Below are 14959 nucleotides of genomic sequence, written 5' to 3'. Positions count from 1 at the left end.
TTCTTCTTTTCTACCTCCCTACCCCTCCCTGGAATGGGGCAGAGTTAAGTTTCATTGACTGCTGAATTCGCAAATGCCCTCCCCTTAATGTTAACCATTACAAGCCTGGCCAGCAAAGCCCAAGTTCCCTGCCTTGGAAATAATACTGACAGGTGACTTCTGTCACTCTGCATACGAGTTCACCACCTGATGCTACCACTTGCATACGCTTCAGTTTTGGTAAAGTCAAGTATACATAAGCAATTCAAGAGCACCAGGTCCAAAGTCTCCCAGAATGCTGTGATCTCAATATGCTATGAATGGGGTTTATTTATGGAGGTGAATATATATGTTCTACGACCCGGGATTAAAGATGTCAATTTTTGACAGGATAGTAGAGCAGTTTTTCCATAAGGAACTAAGACAAATGTTTGCAGTCAGGAAAAGAAAATGCTTTAAGTAAAAACTATGCTTTATAGAGAACATCCATTGATCTTTATTCGATTTGACAAAATCAGCATTATTAAAAGACAGGTAACAAAATCTGATCTTCTATTGAATCTGACAAATTAAATGCTACAGCATCTAGAATATTACAGAAGAGATATCTACCGAGGGGGGAACTGGAGAAAAGCGTCACATGCAGCTGCTCCTGGTGAAGGGGGTCTGCGCCTGCAGGTGAGGCCCACAGTCTGCCGCGCGTACGAAGTCCTACAGAAAACGCAGCCGACTTACTTGGGTGAAGGGGTTTTCCTTCTGGGGGGAGAGGTGGTGAGGAGGGGCGGAAATTCAAAGGCATATGCAGAATGGCTTCTCCATTTCAAAATGGTCATAAAAATATTCAGATCATGGCACTAGGGCACCTCTGAGGAAAAGAACACCTTAACCAGAGTAGGCTCATTGCATAATTCTTTAGTAATGTGTACAATTTCAAGTAATGGAGCAGACTGAAAGAATAACTGTGTTTCAATAGTGGCTATCTGTGCTTCTTCTCGCCCTCAGGGGCTTGATCTGTCTCGGCATCACAGGGACACTTCTCCACGCAGTTTCTAGGGAACCATCCTCTCATTCTTAATGTACCTGTGGGAGAAAATGAGATTGATGAGAAATAGTCAGATGTACCTGTAAGTCCTATACTTCATATTTTAGTCTGACTTACTTCCCCCCCGTCTTTACCACTTTTTATAAGCAGTTTGAGGGAGAAAAAAAAATAAGGTTTCTAACTGCTTGCTACTAACAATCTAGAAAATAGGTGTTTCCCCAATTCCATTATTTGGAAAAGGGGCTAATGTGGTTTAGAACAGCCCCGAAGTGGAGGCGAGGGGAACTTCTCAATACGGGCATTCACTTACTCGTGTATGACTGTGAGGGTGTTTTTCACCAACCACCACACTCCATCTATTCCAGGAAACTGTCTTCCTGTAGCCTTTGTGACTTCCTTTATAGACTTTTTCTAACACGTAACAAACAACCTTTAGCCAGGTTGCCTAAGCTGTCATTCAGGGTTAATTTATGATCAACCCAGTGTTTTTAAAAGAGCATCCTAGATTAATCTTTACTTTAAAAAGAAATAATTCTAGTGTGTAAATGTGGATTCATTAATGTTAGCAGCAACTGCACCACTCCGGTACAGGATGTTGAGAGAGAGGCTACATGTGTGCGGGCAGCTGGGAGGTGAGCTATATGGGGAGTCTCTGTATTTTCCACTCAATTTTGCTTCGAACCTAAAACTGCTATTAAAAAAAAAACAACCTATGAACAGCCCGCACCCAAAACCACTGAAGATAACCTATTAGCCATTATGTTAACTTATCAGGGAAGTGCACTCCAGGGTGCTCAGGTGCCGAGGCCAGGCTGCTTGGGCGGGGGCCCTGGCCCTACCTATTCTCAGTGCGGCCTCGGGCAAGCGGCTCGGCCTCATCTTCAGTGCCCTGCCCAGTAAGACATGGATGCCAATACTGGTACCCACTGCAGGGGCTGATGGGGACTTCCATACAACACGGGAAATACTCGTACAAGTGCCTGGCACATGGCTGGGCATGAACGCCAGTGTTAGCTGCCATTAAAGAGCCCTGACAGATACGAGTGCTATGGAGAAACATACAAGGAGCTTCCTTCTGTTGCTTGATGATGTGCTCTTCCCTCTGGTTCCCCTGATGCATGTGGTATGCGACTGTTGACCAAAGTTACTCTGGAAAGGTTTGGCATTACTGCCTGCGTCTTATCCTTGAAACCCCCTCCTTCCATTTGTCATACCTTCTATGAGAGAATCATCAAGAACTTTGTCTCCATATAACCAGTACCTGAAATATTGAAAAGATTATTTTTGTTAGACCAGATGCCAATTTTGCCACTGAGGGAGAAACCCAGCACTCACCACCACTCACCGCAGCCCCCTGGTGGCTAAAACGAACTCCCCCCTCCGCAGCCGCACTCGTGGCTCCTCAGTGCAGGGGCTCGTGCAGAACGTCCTGAGTCCTTTATTCAAAGGGCAGCAGGCGCCGCCGTAATCTTCTATCACTCTATACCGAACCTGTCATCAGTGATCGGAACAGTTTAGCGTTTCTCCGTCACCTGCGTTTACGTTTGAATTGTTTTTTAAGTATTTTATTTATTTTTTTAGAAGGAGAAGGGAGGGAGAAAGAGAGGGAAACACTCAGTTGCCTCACACGCCTCCAGCCGTGAACCCGGCCTGCAGCCCAGGCACGAGCCCTGACTGGGAATCGGACTGGGGGCCTTTTGGTTCACAGGCTGGTGCTCAAGGCACTGAGCCACACGAGCCAGAGCTAAGTTTGAATACTAATTATTAAAGGCAGACCCAAACATCAGGTGACAAGTCTTTCCCTCCCAGTTTGCTACCTAAACAGTTCCCTCATAGGAGGCACCTGATGTTTCCAGTCCTCAAGGCTTTTCTTAGCCTTCGCGTCAAGCACGCAGCTAAGAAGCAGACCCCAGAGCGCACAGGCCAGGCACTGCGTGGCCGTGCCGACGTTCTCCATGCGTGGTGTCCAGTGCGGTAGGCCCTGGCCACACGTGGCTACCAAGCACTTCTAATGTGGCTAGTGCAACCAAAGAACTGAATTTTTAATTTCATTTTAATTAACTTAAGTAGCCACATGTGGCTAGTGGCCATCATATTATAAAGACAGGTTTCATCCTAACAAGATATATGGAGCAAACTCATTTTTCTGTTGGCAATATACACTGACTAAATTCCCTCCAACCCCCCCCCCCCCCAGGCCAAACTGTTTAAATGAAAACAAAAGCAAGTTGCATAAAATGCCAACAAATGTTTTATGGAATATTATTTAATAAAAGCCAACTGCTGGCTTCTATTCAAAGGCAATTTTAAAAACTATTTAGAATTGTAGAGCCCGACAAAAGAGAAATTAGTACCATTGCTAAAGGATTACTTACACTTCTTACTCTTTTATCTGCTTTTTGTTTCAACTGTTCTATCTGGAAGATAAAAAAGAAGTCTGTTATGGCAATGTTTACATTAGAGTGATATGACAAACTCCCAACTGTCCAGGGTTTCAAACTGCTGACAATTTAAAGGCCATGTGTTTTTTCCCCCTTTTTTAGCATGAAAAGAAGGCCCAGTGACTAAGACCAAGGGCTGCAGGGGGGCTTTCTCCTCAGTGCTCCCGGCCAGTTTCCTCCTCTGCGTGTACTGAGAGAGCGGCCCTGTGGCCCTCCGCCCTCCTGATGGAGAGTTCATCAGGATGACTCAGAGTTCATGGATTTGTTAGAGACAAGGGAGGAAGCACGCAAACCCCATCAACAATGAGTCTCAACTACAAGTCATCACTGTGACTCACTTTTCTCTAACTTACTCGCAGATGCATTTCAGGAAATAAATACAGTCTCTGTCCTAGAAGTGAAGTTAAAAATACAGGGTATAAGAATTAAATAAAAATATGAGACCCTATGTGCTGGCACACAGCACTATAAGATTAAGTGCCGGGTCCAGAGAAGTCTACAGTGAAGGCGGTGGACTAGGGAAGAGGTTGGGCTGAAACTGGTCTTAAGAAAGTCTATAGAGAGGAGGACAGATGAGACAGAAAACACAGGGAGGCGAAGTCAGGTGCAGGAAGGTGCAAGTTCACTGAGTGGTCTTGGCTGATTGGAAAAGATGATTCCTGTTTGGAAGTAGTTGGAAGGTAGTTTTAGGCCAGATTTTATAAAACTAAGTTAAAGAGCCAGGACTTTATCACACAAGTCCGAAGAGTTAAGGAGAGATTTAAATAAGTAGAGAGACCTGATACAAACAGTGCTTGGATTATGAATTTTGAAACAAGTTTTTATTATTTTACTATACAATGTCATCTGAGTTAAGGGAAAGTTAAGGGGAAGAAGGCGAGGCGAAGAGGAAAGGCGATGTGAACAAAAATACTCACGGTTAAGCTGTACTGGTGACAGCCTTCTCTTACTGGCCACTGCAGCCCATCTCCTTCTGGGGCCCCTGACCAGGTAAACACCTGCTTAAAGTTCTTCCATTGACTTCCCATGTCATAAGGAAAAACAAAGACTTCATCTAGTTGATAATATTGAATTCGATCTTTAGCCTGTGGGTAACAAGGATGTACGATGACAGGTAGTAGTAGTGCACTCCCGAGAACATCTATTCCTCAGATCTGCACCATTCTCCAACATTCTCCTCCTGTTGTGACGTCAGGGTGTAGAGAAGAGCTACATAACTTTCTCACAATACTAGGAGAACCTGACCTACAACACCAACCTCATACGAGAGCACACAGAGAATGTGTGACAGGGCTTATTTAGGAATGAGCCTTCAAAGATGCAGATTATAAATTAGTAACTTTATTCCATAGATGAAAATTTCTCAGTGCTCCTGTTGTTCAGCAGAGAAAAGAATCCAGGTGTAAAGAAAAGCTGACAAACAGACGGAAGAGGCAGCGGGGGTTTATTCACACGGAAGGAACGCCTTTGTGGGGGACACTAGAATGCAGTGACTCCCGTGGGAACGGCCAGGACACGTGTAACAGGGGTGTCATCATTTTATGAAAACTGTTCTTTTAAGCCAGCAGGCATGTGCAGATCTCCCGTTTTTTATACCATTACACGTGCATATATACTTATTTATATTTGCATTTGTACGTACATTTTATGCATATATATAAGTACTCTGGTTGTATAAATTATATTCTAGGCATTTAATTAGCTTTAACTTAAGGACATACTGGCTTGGAATCTTAAGTTCCACTGACACCTAGTGGTATAAAGGTACATTATTTATTCCTATAAGTGAACAAATGCAGTGGAAATTTGTTGTATAAATTTTAGTTTCTGGTAATTTTGATCAGTTCTTTAAAACTTAATACAATCATTTATTTAAACATTTTACTCAGCAACAAAGAACCAGTATTAAAAGAATTCCTAGGCTTAGCATGGCACTTTACACAGAAACTTGGTCACCAGCAAAATAATTGTTAATCTAATTTTAATATTTTATGGTAATTACAGAAATGATACTTTGAAATATTTTATTATCAAGGTCCAGTATTTTAAGGAAAAGCTTCACGTAGTTACTTAAAAAACAATACTGATGTTAAATCAATGAAAAGAATGATCAACCTATAAAACAGATGAATTTACTGAATTGTGTAAAGCCATCCCCACCCAGAGAGAAAAGGGCAACTTCTTTTCCCTATTTACAAGTAAAACCTTCAGAGTCTTCCAGATGGAGAAGAGTCTCAGAGAACAGAGACTTAGGCTATTAGCAAAGAAAAGTGGTAAGGACGAGAGCAGCTTACAAACGTGACCCGGGCGTGTTCTCTGCCTAAGGGAAGCACTCTGTGGGGTGGGGGTGGGGAGGTTCCACCTGTGCCCTGCGTTAGAAGGTGAAGAGATGTGTGATAGATGCTGTGTGACTGGAAAAGCAACGGGAGTACTTAACCTTATTCAGGGTGAGTCAAGGAAGGTTCCTTGGAAGGAATGAAACCTAAAGTGAGTCCTGAGGAACAAGAATACAGGGATAGAAGCTGGGGGAGGAGTGTTCTAGGCAGAGGGCAAAGAAACAGATGTACAAACTATGCATTACTCGGAATTACCTGGTTTAGAAGGTGAGATGGGGTGGGGCAGGGGTGGGGAAATGCCCTTGAAGAAGCAGATAAGGGAAGATGTGAAAGGTTTTACTATGTGTAAGCGGAGGACCTTATAATTAAAGCTGTACATCAATAGTTCTCAAAGCAAGGTCTGGACACTCTTCTGAGTCTCCACGACCCTTCCTTGGGGTTCAACAAAGTCAGACACCTTATATCCCACACTGAGATGCTATCTGTCGTTCTTGCTGTGCTGTCACTGCACTGGTGGGTAAAACTGCTGGCCCCCTAAGCGGGAACTGAGACAGCGGCACTGACCTGTCAGAAGCTGTTACAGTCTTCACCACTACACACCCTCAGGTCAGGACAAAACCACCTGCACCCCCGGAAAAACAGCTTTCACAGAAAATGTCTTTCATGAACCAATAGTAGTTATTATTTCTATTAAATCTCAACATTCAAGTAGATGTTCTTTAATATTCTATATAATACTAAGCCAGGGAGAAATCAAAATGTCTCCTATTTTTAACTTTTATGTGGCATACAAATGACTTCAAGTAGTTACTGGGTAGCCAAATTTTCACTTCTAGGCATTTATTAATTAATCTGGTCTATGAGTTAATCAGTCCTTTGTGAATATGGATGAAAACAAGTATTAAATTTACCTTTTCTTCAATCCACGATTCAATAGAAGTTTGGTTTCGGAGAATTATTTTCATCTGAAAATTAAATAACAGGAAACAAAATTTTATAATGGAACTTTGGTTCACGTAAGGTTATTCTTTATACTGACCCTATGAGATAGTGCTCACTGCGCAGTTCCACGGAGGAAGTTACCAGGACAGTAAAGGTTAAGTGACTCAGTGTGAGGTGTATCTGGCTCTAAAGTCCGTGTTGCTAACCACTGTACTATACGACACGTCTGCATAAAATAACTCCATCAATCCACAAGCAAATCCAAATATAGTACTGTAATAAAAATTCATGTTTTAAGGATTATCTTCTGTGCCAAGGTTTTCAGAGTGTTACCGAACACACACACACAGGCTCGTTCTGTCCACCGCCAGATAGGAAAGACATCTCTCAATGCCAGAGATTTGTAAAAAGGAAAGGAAATGTTTATCTGATGCTATACAGACTTAAAGTAGTGACCTAACGTCCCCACTGAAATATCAACATCCTTTTGGATACTCACAAACACCCACAGTGCTTCCTTCTGCCCCTGCCCTAATTCAGGGTACCATATCCCAAAAGAAGCACACGTCCATGTTTCAGGCTGCTGGCACCGACAGCTGTGTCACTGTCCAGGCAGGATCTCTAATTAATCCAAAGCCATGTGGCACCTTCTCATGGTCTACTGGCCAGAATTCTTTGTATCCATTTTCCAGGAAAAGTCCCTCCTGCTTCCCAGGCCATGTGGCAAAAGGGAGTACCCTGAAGCTGTGGGGGTCCCCACTCTGGCAAAGCAGAGTGGCGATTATCTGCTAAAGCCGCATGGTGGTTCCCCCCTACTAGGCCACAGGGGTCCCCACTCTGGCGAAGCCTCGTGGCTCTCTCTCCTTCGCATGGCTGCAGGGGTTCCCACTCCGACAGAAGCGCACAGCCTTTTCTCCTCAGTGGCTGCCGTGTCTGGGTCTCAATCCCTGCGCCAGTCCTCCTCTGCGGCCCCATTCCCGACTTCTCCCACAGTCGGCTACACTTGCCAGCACTCTGGTATCCTCCCCGCTTTACTGGGCTGCCGTCGTGAGTCTGGGCAGGTGTGGCCCCATGAGCAGCGAGCCAGTCCTCTCCAAACTCTCACACAGGAGGCCTAATCTAGGGGACCTGCCCCCCAGTTACATCTTGGGTGGAAGTCACTCCATCCCCCTGGCTCAGAGCATGGCCACAGCTATTTAACATATCTATGCAGCCAATTGAAGGTTATAGATATGTTAAATTTTCCGGCCAGAGGTTAGCTGCAAAGCTGCTTGCTGTACAAAACACCTTTCAATGGCCCTGCTCCATTTGTCCCTTCCCCCAGCTCACACCTTTGGGGGCGGGAAGGGGTGAGGACATCTTATATGTCTTTCCAGTATTTCCTGGACACCTTGAGTTCTGGACCCCATTCCAAATCCCTTTTTGCACCCCCCCCTTGGCTGCACCCTGTTACAAGAGTATTAACAAAACATCGATATAATCCATTCAATCAGTACTTATGTGTATTTTGCTATTAAAATCTCATCACTACTTTAATTAACTTTATGACAGTGATTAAATATATGCTATTATAAATAACGGTAATTCTGTTTACTGAATATACAAATGAATTATCGTAGCTGGTAAGTCACTTAAACTTTCGGTGACTCAATTACTATTCCTTACTATTCGTAAGGAAGAGAAAATAGTGCTCCCGTTCAACCTCTTTTGGGGCTAATGTGAAGATCAGCAGGCTAGAAATATGAGAAGAGCTTTCTCAACTATCAAGGACTACACGACTCCAAGGTAACCTTTTTAGAATCCAATCAGTTACCTAGAAATTCAGGCAAAGCCACTCCAAAATTACCCGACCAGTATACCTAAGATTAAAGTAGTTACCTAAATCAAGTAAGTAACCGTAATACCCACTTCCCTTTACAAGCCATCCCTGAAACCTGACAGCTTTTAGCCAAAGTAACTGAAGAGCTTACCTGGATAAAAAACAACATCCCAACGGCAATGGTTGTTCCTAAAGCTAACCCCAAGGCAAACAAGGTGGCAGCAAATGCAGCTAATCCAAACGGAATAATCGGAAGAGGGTCTCCTCGGGCTGCTCGCATATCAATCTTGACCGTGTTCCACCCAAAGGAGAGCTATAAACAACAGCACACACTTGAGAAACTCGGTTGTCCTAAATGGCTAGGCTCTACTGTGACAATGAAACCAACCTGACTGAAAACCAACAGCGGTAACTAGAAATTCTGGCCGAGTAAACATGGCTGTTCCCAATTAACACTGTGGCTTGCACTCATAGTGAGAACACACTACGGCATTCTTATTTATTCTCAAATGTTACTTTTTTGTTGTTGCTAACGTTTACTGAATCCTCAGGTGTTAGGCATACCCCACAAACATTAATATGCATTTAAACATTAATCTAAGTTAACTAATCTAGACACTAAGTTCTGACTGTCTCCCTCTCTTCCTTGCTTCTCTAGAAAGCAAGGGCTTCTCTATTTAACTAATCATTTTCCCATTGTCATTCTATTACAGTTGTCCCAGTTTCCCACCCTGTGCCCTCCCCTGTGGTCACACCAATGCCCGGCTCCCATGGTCAGCACCACACTGAGAAGCTCCTGCAGGCTGAAGAAACCACCATCAAAATTAAAAGGGTACTGACCGTGTGGGAGAACGTATTTGCCGAAGATACACCAGACAAGGGTGTGGTCTTCAAAATATATAAAGAACTCATACAACTCAACACCAGGAAGACAAACCATCCAATTAAAAAATGGGTAAAGGGCCTGAACAGACATTTCTCCAAGGAGGACACGCAGAGGGCCCATAGACATGAAAAAATGCTCAACATCACTAGCCATGAGAGATGCAAATTAAAACCACAATGCTTCTCTATATTTAATTTTCTAGAGCAACAAATACCATCTAGGACTCAGTTGCTTCTTCCCTTATGTTCCACAACCAGAGGTTAGAAACCGGCAAAACACAGCCTGGCCAGATAACTCAGCTGGTTAGAGCATCATCCTGATACGTCCAGGTGGCAGGTTCTATCCCCGGTCAGGGCACATATGAGAAGCAACCAATGAACGCATAAATAAGTGAAACAACAAAGTGATGTTTTGCGCGCTCTCTCAAATCAATAACAAATATTTTTTAAGTCCTTATATTAAAAAAAAACTGGCAAAAGGCATGCCAAATGTAGCCTGCAGATGTTTATTGCCTGGCCTGCAAAATGTTTTAAAATATTGAGTTAGGTGCCAACATTTAAAAATCAGGAGATTTCACATATAAAAAATAAAGAACGGTTTTTTTTAAATCAAAAAACTGGAAGATCTTGTATCACCGGTCTGGATTCCCAAACGTGAAAAAACTGGCTGAGGTGAAATACAGGCTGTCCTCTGTAAGTGGAAGGGCACGTGCTCCCCAGAGTCCCACGAGGACTGCGCCCCTAGTTCATTCTGAACCTTACCTCACCACTACCTGCCCATAAGTCGACTCAATGCACCACAGGGTACTTTAGGACCGTGCCTGCTCCGTGAGCCACCTTCTGGGGCACTGGGATTAGAGATCAGGAAAACTACAAGTTGTCCCCTGAACTGGATGCAAAAGCAAAGTCCTCGTGTTGCCTTTCTTTTGTTGCTCTTCTGTTTTTCTCCCCTAATTATTTTTTTCATAGCTACCACGTTTGAAATACATTATATATATATAGTACTAAAATAATTATCAATTCGACTGGAGCTAGCAAGGTGAGTTTTCAGAGCAAAATAATCTTTTTTCCTTTTGAAAAATAAGTTTTAATGCTTTTTACAAAGAAATCCATGTAGAGGTAAAGCGAAGCTCTACTTCCCCACTTCAATCATAGAAAGCCTCTCTCCAAAAGGGACTTCGTCAATAACCCTGACAACTACCACTGCATCTGGCATGAACGTGTTACAACAGTCTCACCTACCCGGTCATAAAGCTGGGTGTACATAGTCATAACAAAAATGAAGGCAGCGTGGACGCAGCCCAAGGGCGCTAAAAGCAGGAACAGCGTGAACGAAGCATGGTTTTGGTAACCACAGCAGTTGTTGATCCACGGGCAGTGGTGGTCCATCTTCATCACACACCTGAGGACAAGTACGTACATGAATCACGAGGTAGGAAATCCTCTGAATAGCGTGGGGCTTCAGAACACCAAGCAAATGGGCACCCAGCATGCTCACGAGTCAGAGGAATTACATTGTGTGGAACAGGAAGGAAAATCTTGAGTTTTTAAACAACCCTGAGGAGTGACATATTTTAAATTCTACACAGGGCAAGAACGGGTGGCCTTTGTAACAGCTTCCGAGGAAAAGATGCCTGCCCCCTGTGAGTTTTTTAAGTCAGGAGGCCCACTGAGAGGGTCATTATAACCAAATGAGCCTGGTTCCTGGTTTTCCTCTGCCTCTGAAATGCAGTGCCCGGAGTGGAGAACAACAAAGACTCAACAAAATCTCTCCCAACTCTCCGCTGGAGTTGATGGGGCCTAGCAGACGCTTGCGACTTCCTTCCTTCCTTTCTTCATGCGTTAGATGTGGAAGCTCTGAGCCAAGCCATGGATACAGCTGCTCGTTTTTAAAGGTTCTAGCTGATTTCACAATTTTTACAGTGATTCAGTTTTCTACCCATTATTTAAGTTAAACACTGTAATACTAGGCATCTGGCTTCATTTATTAGATTAGTATAAAGTGTACATGTGTTAGTGCACTAAATAATGGAAAAAGTAGCTCTGCTCTGTAACCAGACTCAGAACAGTCCTACAGCTAGTCAAGATGACAGTCAACCAGCACCGTCAATTGTGACCTATGGAAACAACTTGAAGGCACAACTTTCTACCATACTCTTGGCAGGGCAAGAAGCAGTCATTCTGTATTTTTCTAAAAATATCTTTTCACATGTAGCAAAAGAGATGCGTTTATTATCAGAAGTGATACTTTAGGAATAAAATGGAGATTACGGACACAAGTATTTTGCCCATTTTTTTTTACAAAGTAGCCACTGATTTTTATAAAAGTAGGATCATTATGGCAGAAAGAACAAAAGAGCAGTCATCAAGTTGATCAGCCCCTGGCGAATGGCAAAGACGCACCTGTTACACTTTCGGCAGTGATGGGACCGCGGCGCCTTATATGCCTGGCAGACTTGACAATACTGGAGGTACATGCAATCCTGAGAATTTTTCTTGGCAGCAAAACATAAACAAAAAATACATCAGATAACCAATCCTGAGTAATAACAAACCCTGAATAAATGCTTTCCTATGATTTCATTTTCTTTTACGAGAGATGGAAGAGGGATGGAATCTTAACTTGCATTTCCAATCCTTTCATTTGAGATAAAATAATTTTAAGTACAAAAATCTGTGGTAACAGCAGCACTCTCCCAAATACCCAGAGGTCATTTTTAATTTCTCTTCCCTATGCTCCATCCTAATCCATTGTCACTGACTACAGCTGTCTCTACTTATCCAAAATCTTCGTAGACTGGAAGTTCAGAAAAAGGCTGGTATTTAGAATACAGACGCAAACATTAGGGTTGATACTCCTAATAATAGACCTACAATGTGACTCTGATTCTATCAGAGCTCTGCTTGGAAACCTCTAAGTCCCCAGAGTCTAACTGATTCTCATGTATTTGAGGCTTCCATAATCTGCCTTTGTTTCCACCTTATCTGCACTGTATAGAATCTATTCACCCCACACTCTCACCATTCTCTCAACCTGCAAAGCCTCTTCCCATCTCCCGTGGAAACTCCCACACCCCTCCCGTGGGTCCCTGGCTGAAAACAATCAGTTCCTTTCAGCTTCAGCAGCACTCACCACCTTCTACTCCACAGTTACTTACCCAAGTGCCTCTGTTGATCTCCTCAGTTACGAGGTTTTTCATAATATGAATTGGGTCTTACCCATTTCTTTACTCACTTCAAACAGTATACTACTACTTCTCCAATACTAAAACAATCTAAGAATCATTTTGGGGGGTTTATTAAATGTAGATTCTGGCTCAGTAGGTATGAAGTGGAGCTCAAGATTCTGCATTTCTAACATGCTACAAGTGATGTCTGTCAACAAGGAATATGGAAATTCATAAGCATAAGCATTTTAACAAATTTTAGGAAGCCATAAATTGATTCATACTGCATTTCCTAATTTTCACTGCAATGATTTTAAAACTTTGACTTAAACTCAAAGTTTCTAAAGAGTATTTCTCAGTTCTGAGGATGTTAATATATTTCAGATAAAAAGGTTCTATAGTCAAATTGTACTGTGAAATTATAAGAAAGGTATGTGTGATATGCAGTTTTTCCTACACTTATAAGCATGTACTTACCACCACCCCCTTTTTAAAAAAATTGAAGGACAAGTATTCGATGAAATTGCTTTAGGAAATATAAATTTAGATTATTTCTAAAGAAATATGAAATAAACAATCTGAGATTTAAATGGCCAGTGATAATAATATACTTAGTCTGTAGCAAGGCAAAAAGTAATGTTTGATATTACTGGTGAAGATAAAGCAAAAAGTAAATTATCAGATTATTATTAGAGTTCATTCTTTAAAGGGATCTTTTTCTTACTGGTTTCCATCCCAGGGGGACAAAGCCAGGACCAACAAACATGGCATTGAAGTAATTATAAAGAATCATGACAGTCCAGTTTATCAACATGATGAAATTCACACTTCCTCCAGTTGTATGTAAAGGCCAATACCACAACACAGAGTCAATCATGGCCATCATAGAACATATTGCTATAACACCAAGGGCTATAATGGGACCCCAGTGACACAGTCTCTTTAACTCTTGGAGGTTTTCAAACTTGATAACTGAGCAAGATGAGCCCATTTTGGTAAGGAAAAATGTCTTCCCATCTTTAAAGAATTATAGACTTCCTTTTTCTGTGCACACATTTCCATGTGCCACAAGTTCACGTGTGTTCCTGAACTGTCATGTCTTCTGTGCGATGTTAATGCGGATTATGCCACTTTCACCGTTACATACTCAGAGCTCTTTATCTGAGCTACAGGAACCCAGTATCTGAAACTCAATCTAAAGAAAACAAAATAAAAAAGATCAGCAAAAATTTATTAGGTAGTCAAGTTCAATAACCACTTAAACAAAAGCATCTCACAAGTGCACTATCATGGGATGAATAGACTGTCAAACACCCCCCCCAAAACCCACTATTTTTAATCATACTCAAAATAGGGTTCAGGTCTAAATGGCATGTAATGCCACAGTCTGGGGACTGTGACTGACCAACGTTTAGTGAATGGTTTGAGGAAACAAAGAATTTTAGAGCTGGGAAACAGCGCTTTAGAATTGATCTAGCCCAGCTTCACAGAAAATGGTTTGGCCAGGCTACATGATTAGATCAAGGTCAAACCTAACACCTCGACCAAGTCGTTCAACTTCGTTTACGGACTTCTAAACTACCTCCTACGGAATCTTGGATTAAGTCAGCTATGAGCCCGACATGGTCTACATTATTTGCCTGCGGTTGCCCCTCAAACCCCAACACAAAGGCCAAAGGTAAGAAAGTGAGGGAGTTAAAGCAAAGACAGGGTGCAAGGAGAGGAGAGCCACAGGTTTGTGTGAAATCGCGACTGGAGGCGTACATGAGAAAAGAACATGGATGAGAGTATTTTAGAAAAAAAGAAGAGGAAGCTCCTTCTGCGAGCACGGGGAAGATTTGTAGACGGGTATTTATGACGGAACTGCAGTGAGTCAAGGAAAGATCTGAGATACAAGGGCAATAACTTCCACGCAACAGATGCCGCTGCCTTTTGCCTCGGTTTCCCGCCCGCTTTTAGAAATCCTCACTTAAGCGGAGGGGGAGGGGGGAATCATCCTTGTAAGTGTGGTTGGTCCCAAAGTACTGAAGATTCTGGCCTCACTCGGGTGGAGTGCAGACCGCCAAAACCATGATTACGTCCCCGCCTTGGCTCCCACCTCAGTCTGGTCGTTGGTGCCCGCTCCTCGGCCATCGCATTTCCGGCGCGGCCCGGGCTCACCTGGAACACCTTTTGTCCTTTTCGGGTAACTCCATCATAGATACCTCAGTACACAGCAAGCAGAAAGCAAACCCTGTTCGTTAGAGACTGAGGCGCGGACGCGACACGATCCGTTCTTCACTGTAGCCGCAATTGTCCGGCTCAGGCTAGGAGCGCAGTCTCCCCGAGAGCCACTTCCGGAAGGTTCG

The 14959-nt window shown here is 43.0% G+C and overlaps 1 protein-coding gene across 2 annotated transcripts; it reads right to left on the bottom strand.

Moving 5' to 3' along the window:
* Positions 1-448: 448 nt before the first annotated feature.
* ZDHHC6 (zDHHC palmitoyltransferase 6) lies at positions 449-14951 on the bottom strand. 2 transcript variants are annotated; one of them, XM_037063937.1, is made up of 11 exons: positions 14710-14951; positions 13336-13806; positions 11848-11939; positions 10687-10846; positions 8711-8872; positions 6710-6763; positions 4380-4547; positions 3397-3438; positions 2367-2512; positions 2236-2282; positions 449-1059 (listed from the first exon to the last, which is right to left on the bottom strand). In XM_037063937.1, the coding sequence occupies exons 2-11, from the start codon at positions 13600-13602 to the stop codon at positions 956-958; spliced, it is 1242 nt and encodes a 413-aa protein (XP_036919832.1). In that variant the 5' UTR covers positions 13603-13806; positions 14710-14951; the 3' UTR covers positions 449-955. The 2 variants fall into 2 exon arrangements, with proteins under 2 accessions (XP_036919832.1, XP_036919833.1); XM_037063938.1 differs by lacking the exon at positions 14710-14951 and having other exon boundaries at positions 10687-10754; positions 13336-13382.
* Between the last annotated feature and the right edge of the window lie 8 nt (positions 14952-14959).

Source organism: Sturnira hondurensis, unplaced genomic scaffold (assembly GCF_014824575.4).
Source record: "Sturnira hondurensis isolate 20B ecotype Veracruz unplaced genomic scaffold, ASM1482457v3 Scaffold0014854, whole genome shotgun sequence".
NCBI classification, from domain to species: Eukaryota; Metazoa; Chordata; class Mammalia; order Chiroptera; family Phyllostomidae; genus Sturnira; species Sturnira hondurensis.
Note: the sequence above shows the minus strand (reverse complement) of the source record. Positions and strands in the feature narration are given on the sequence as shown.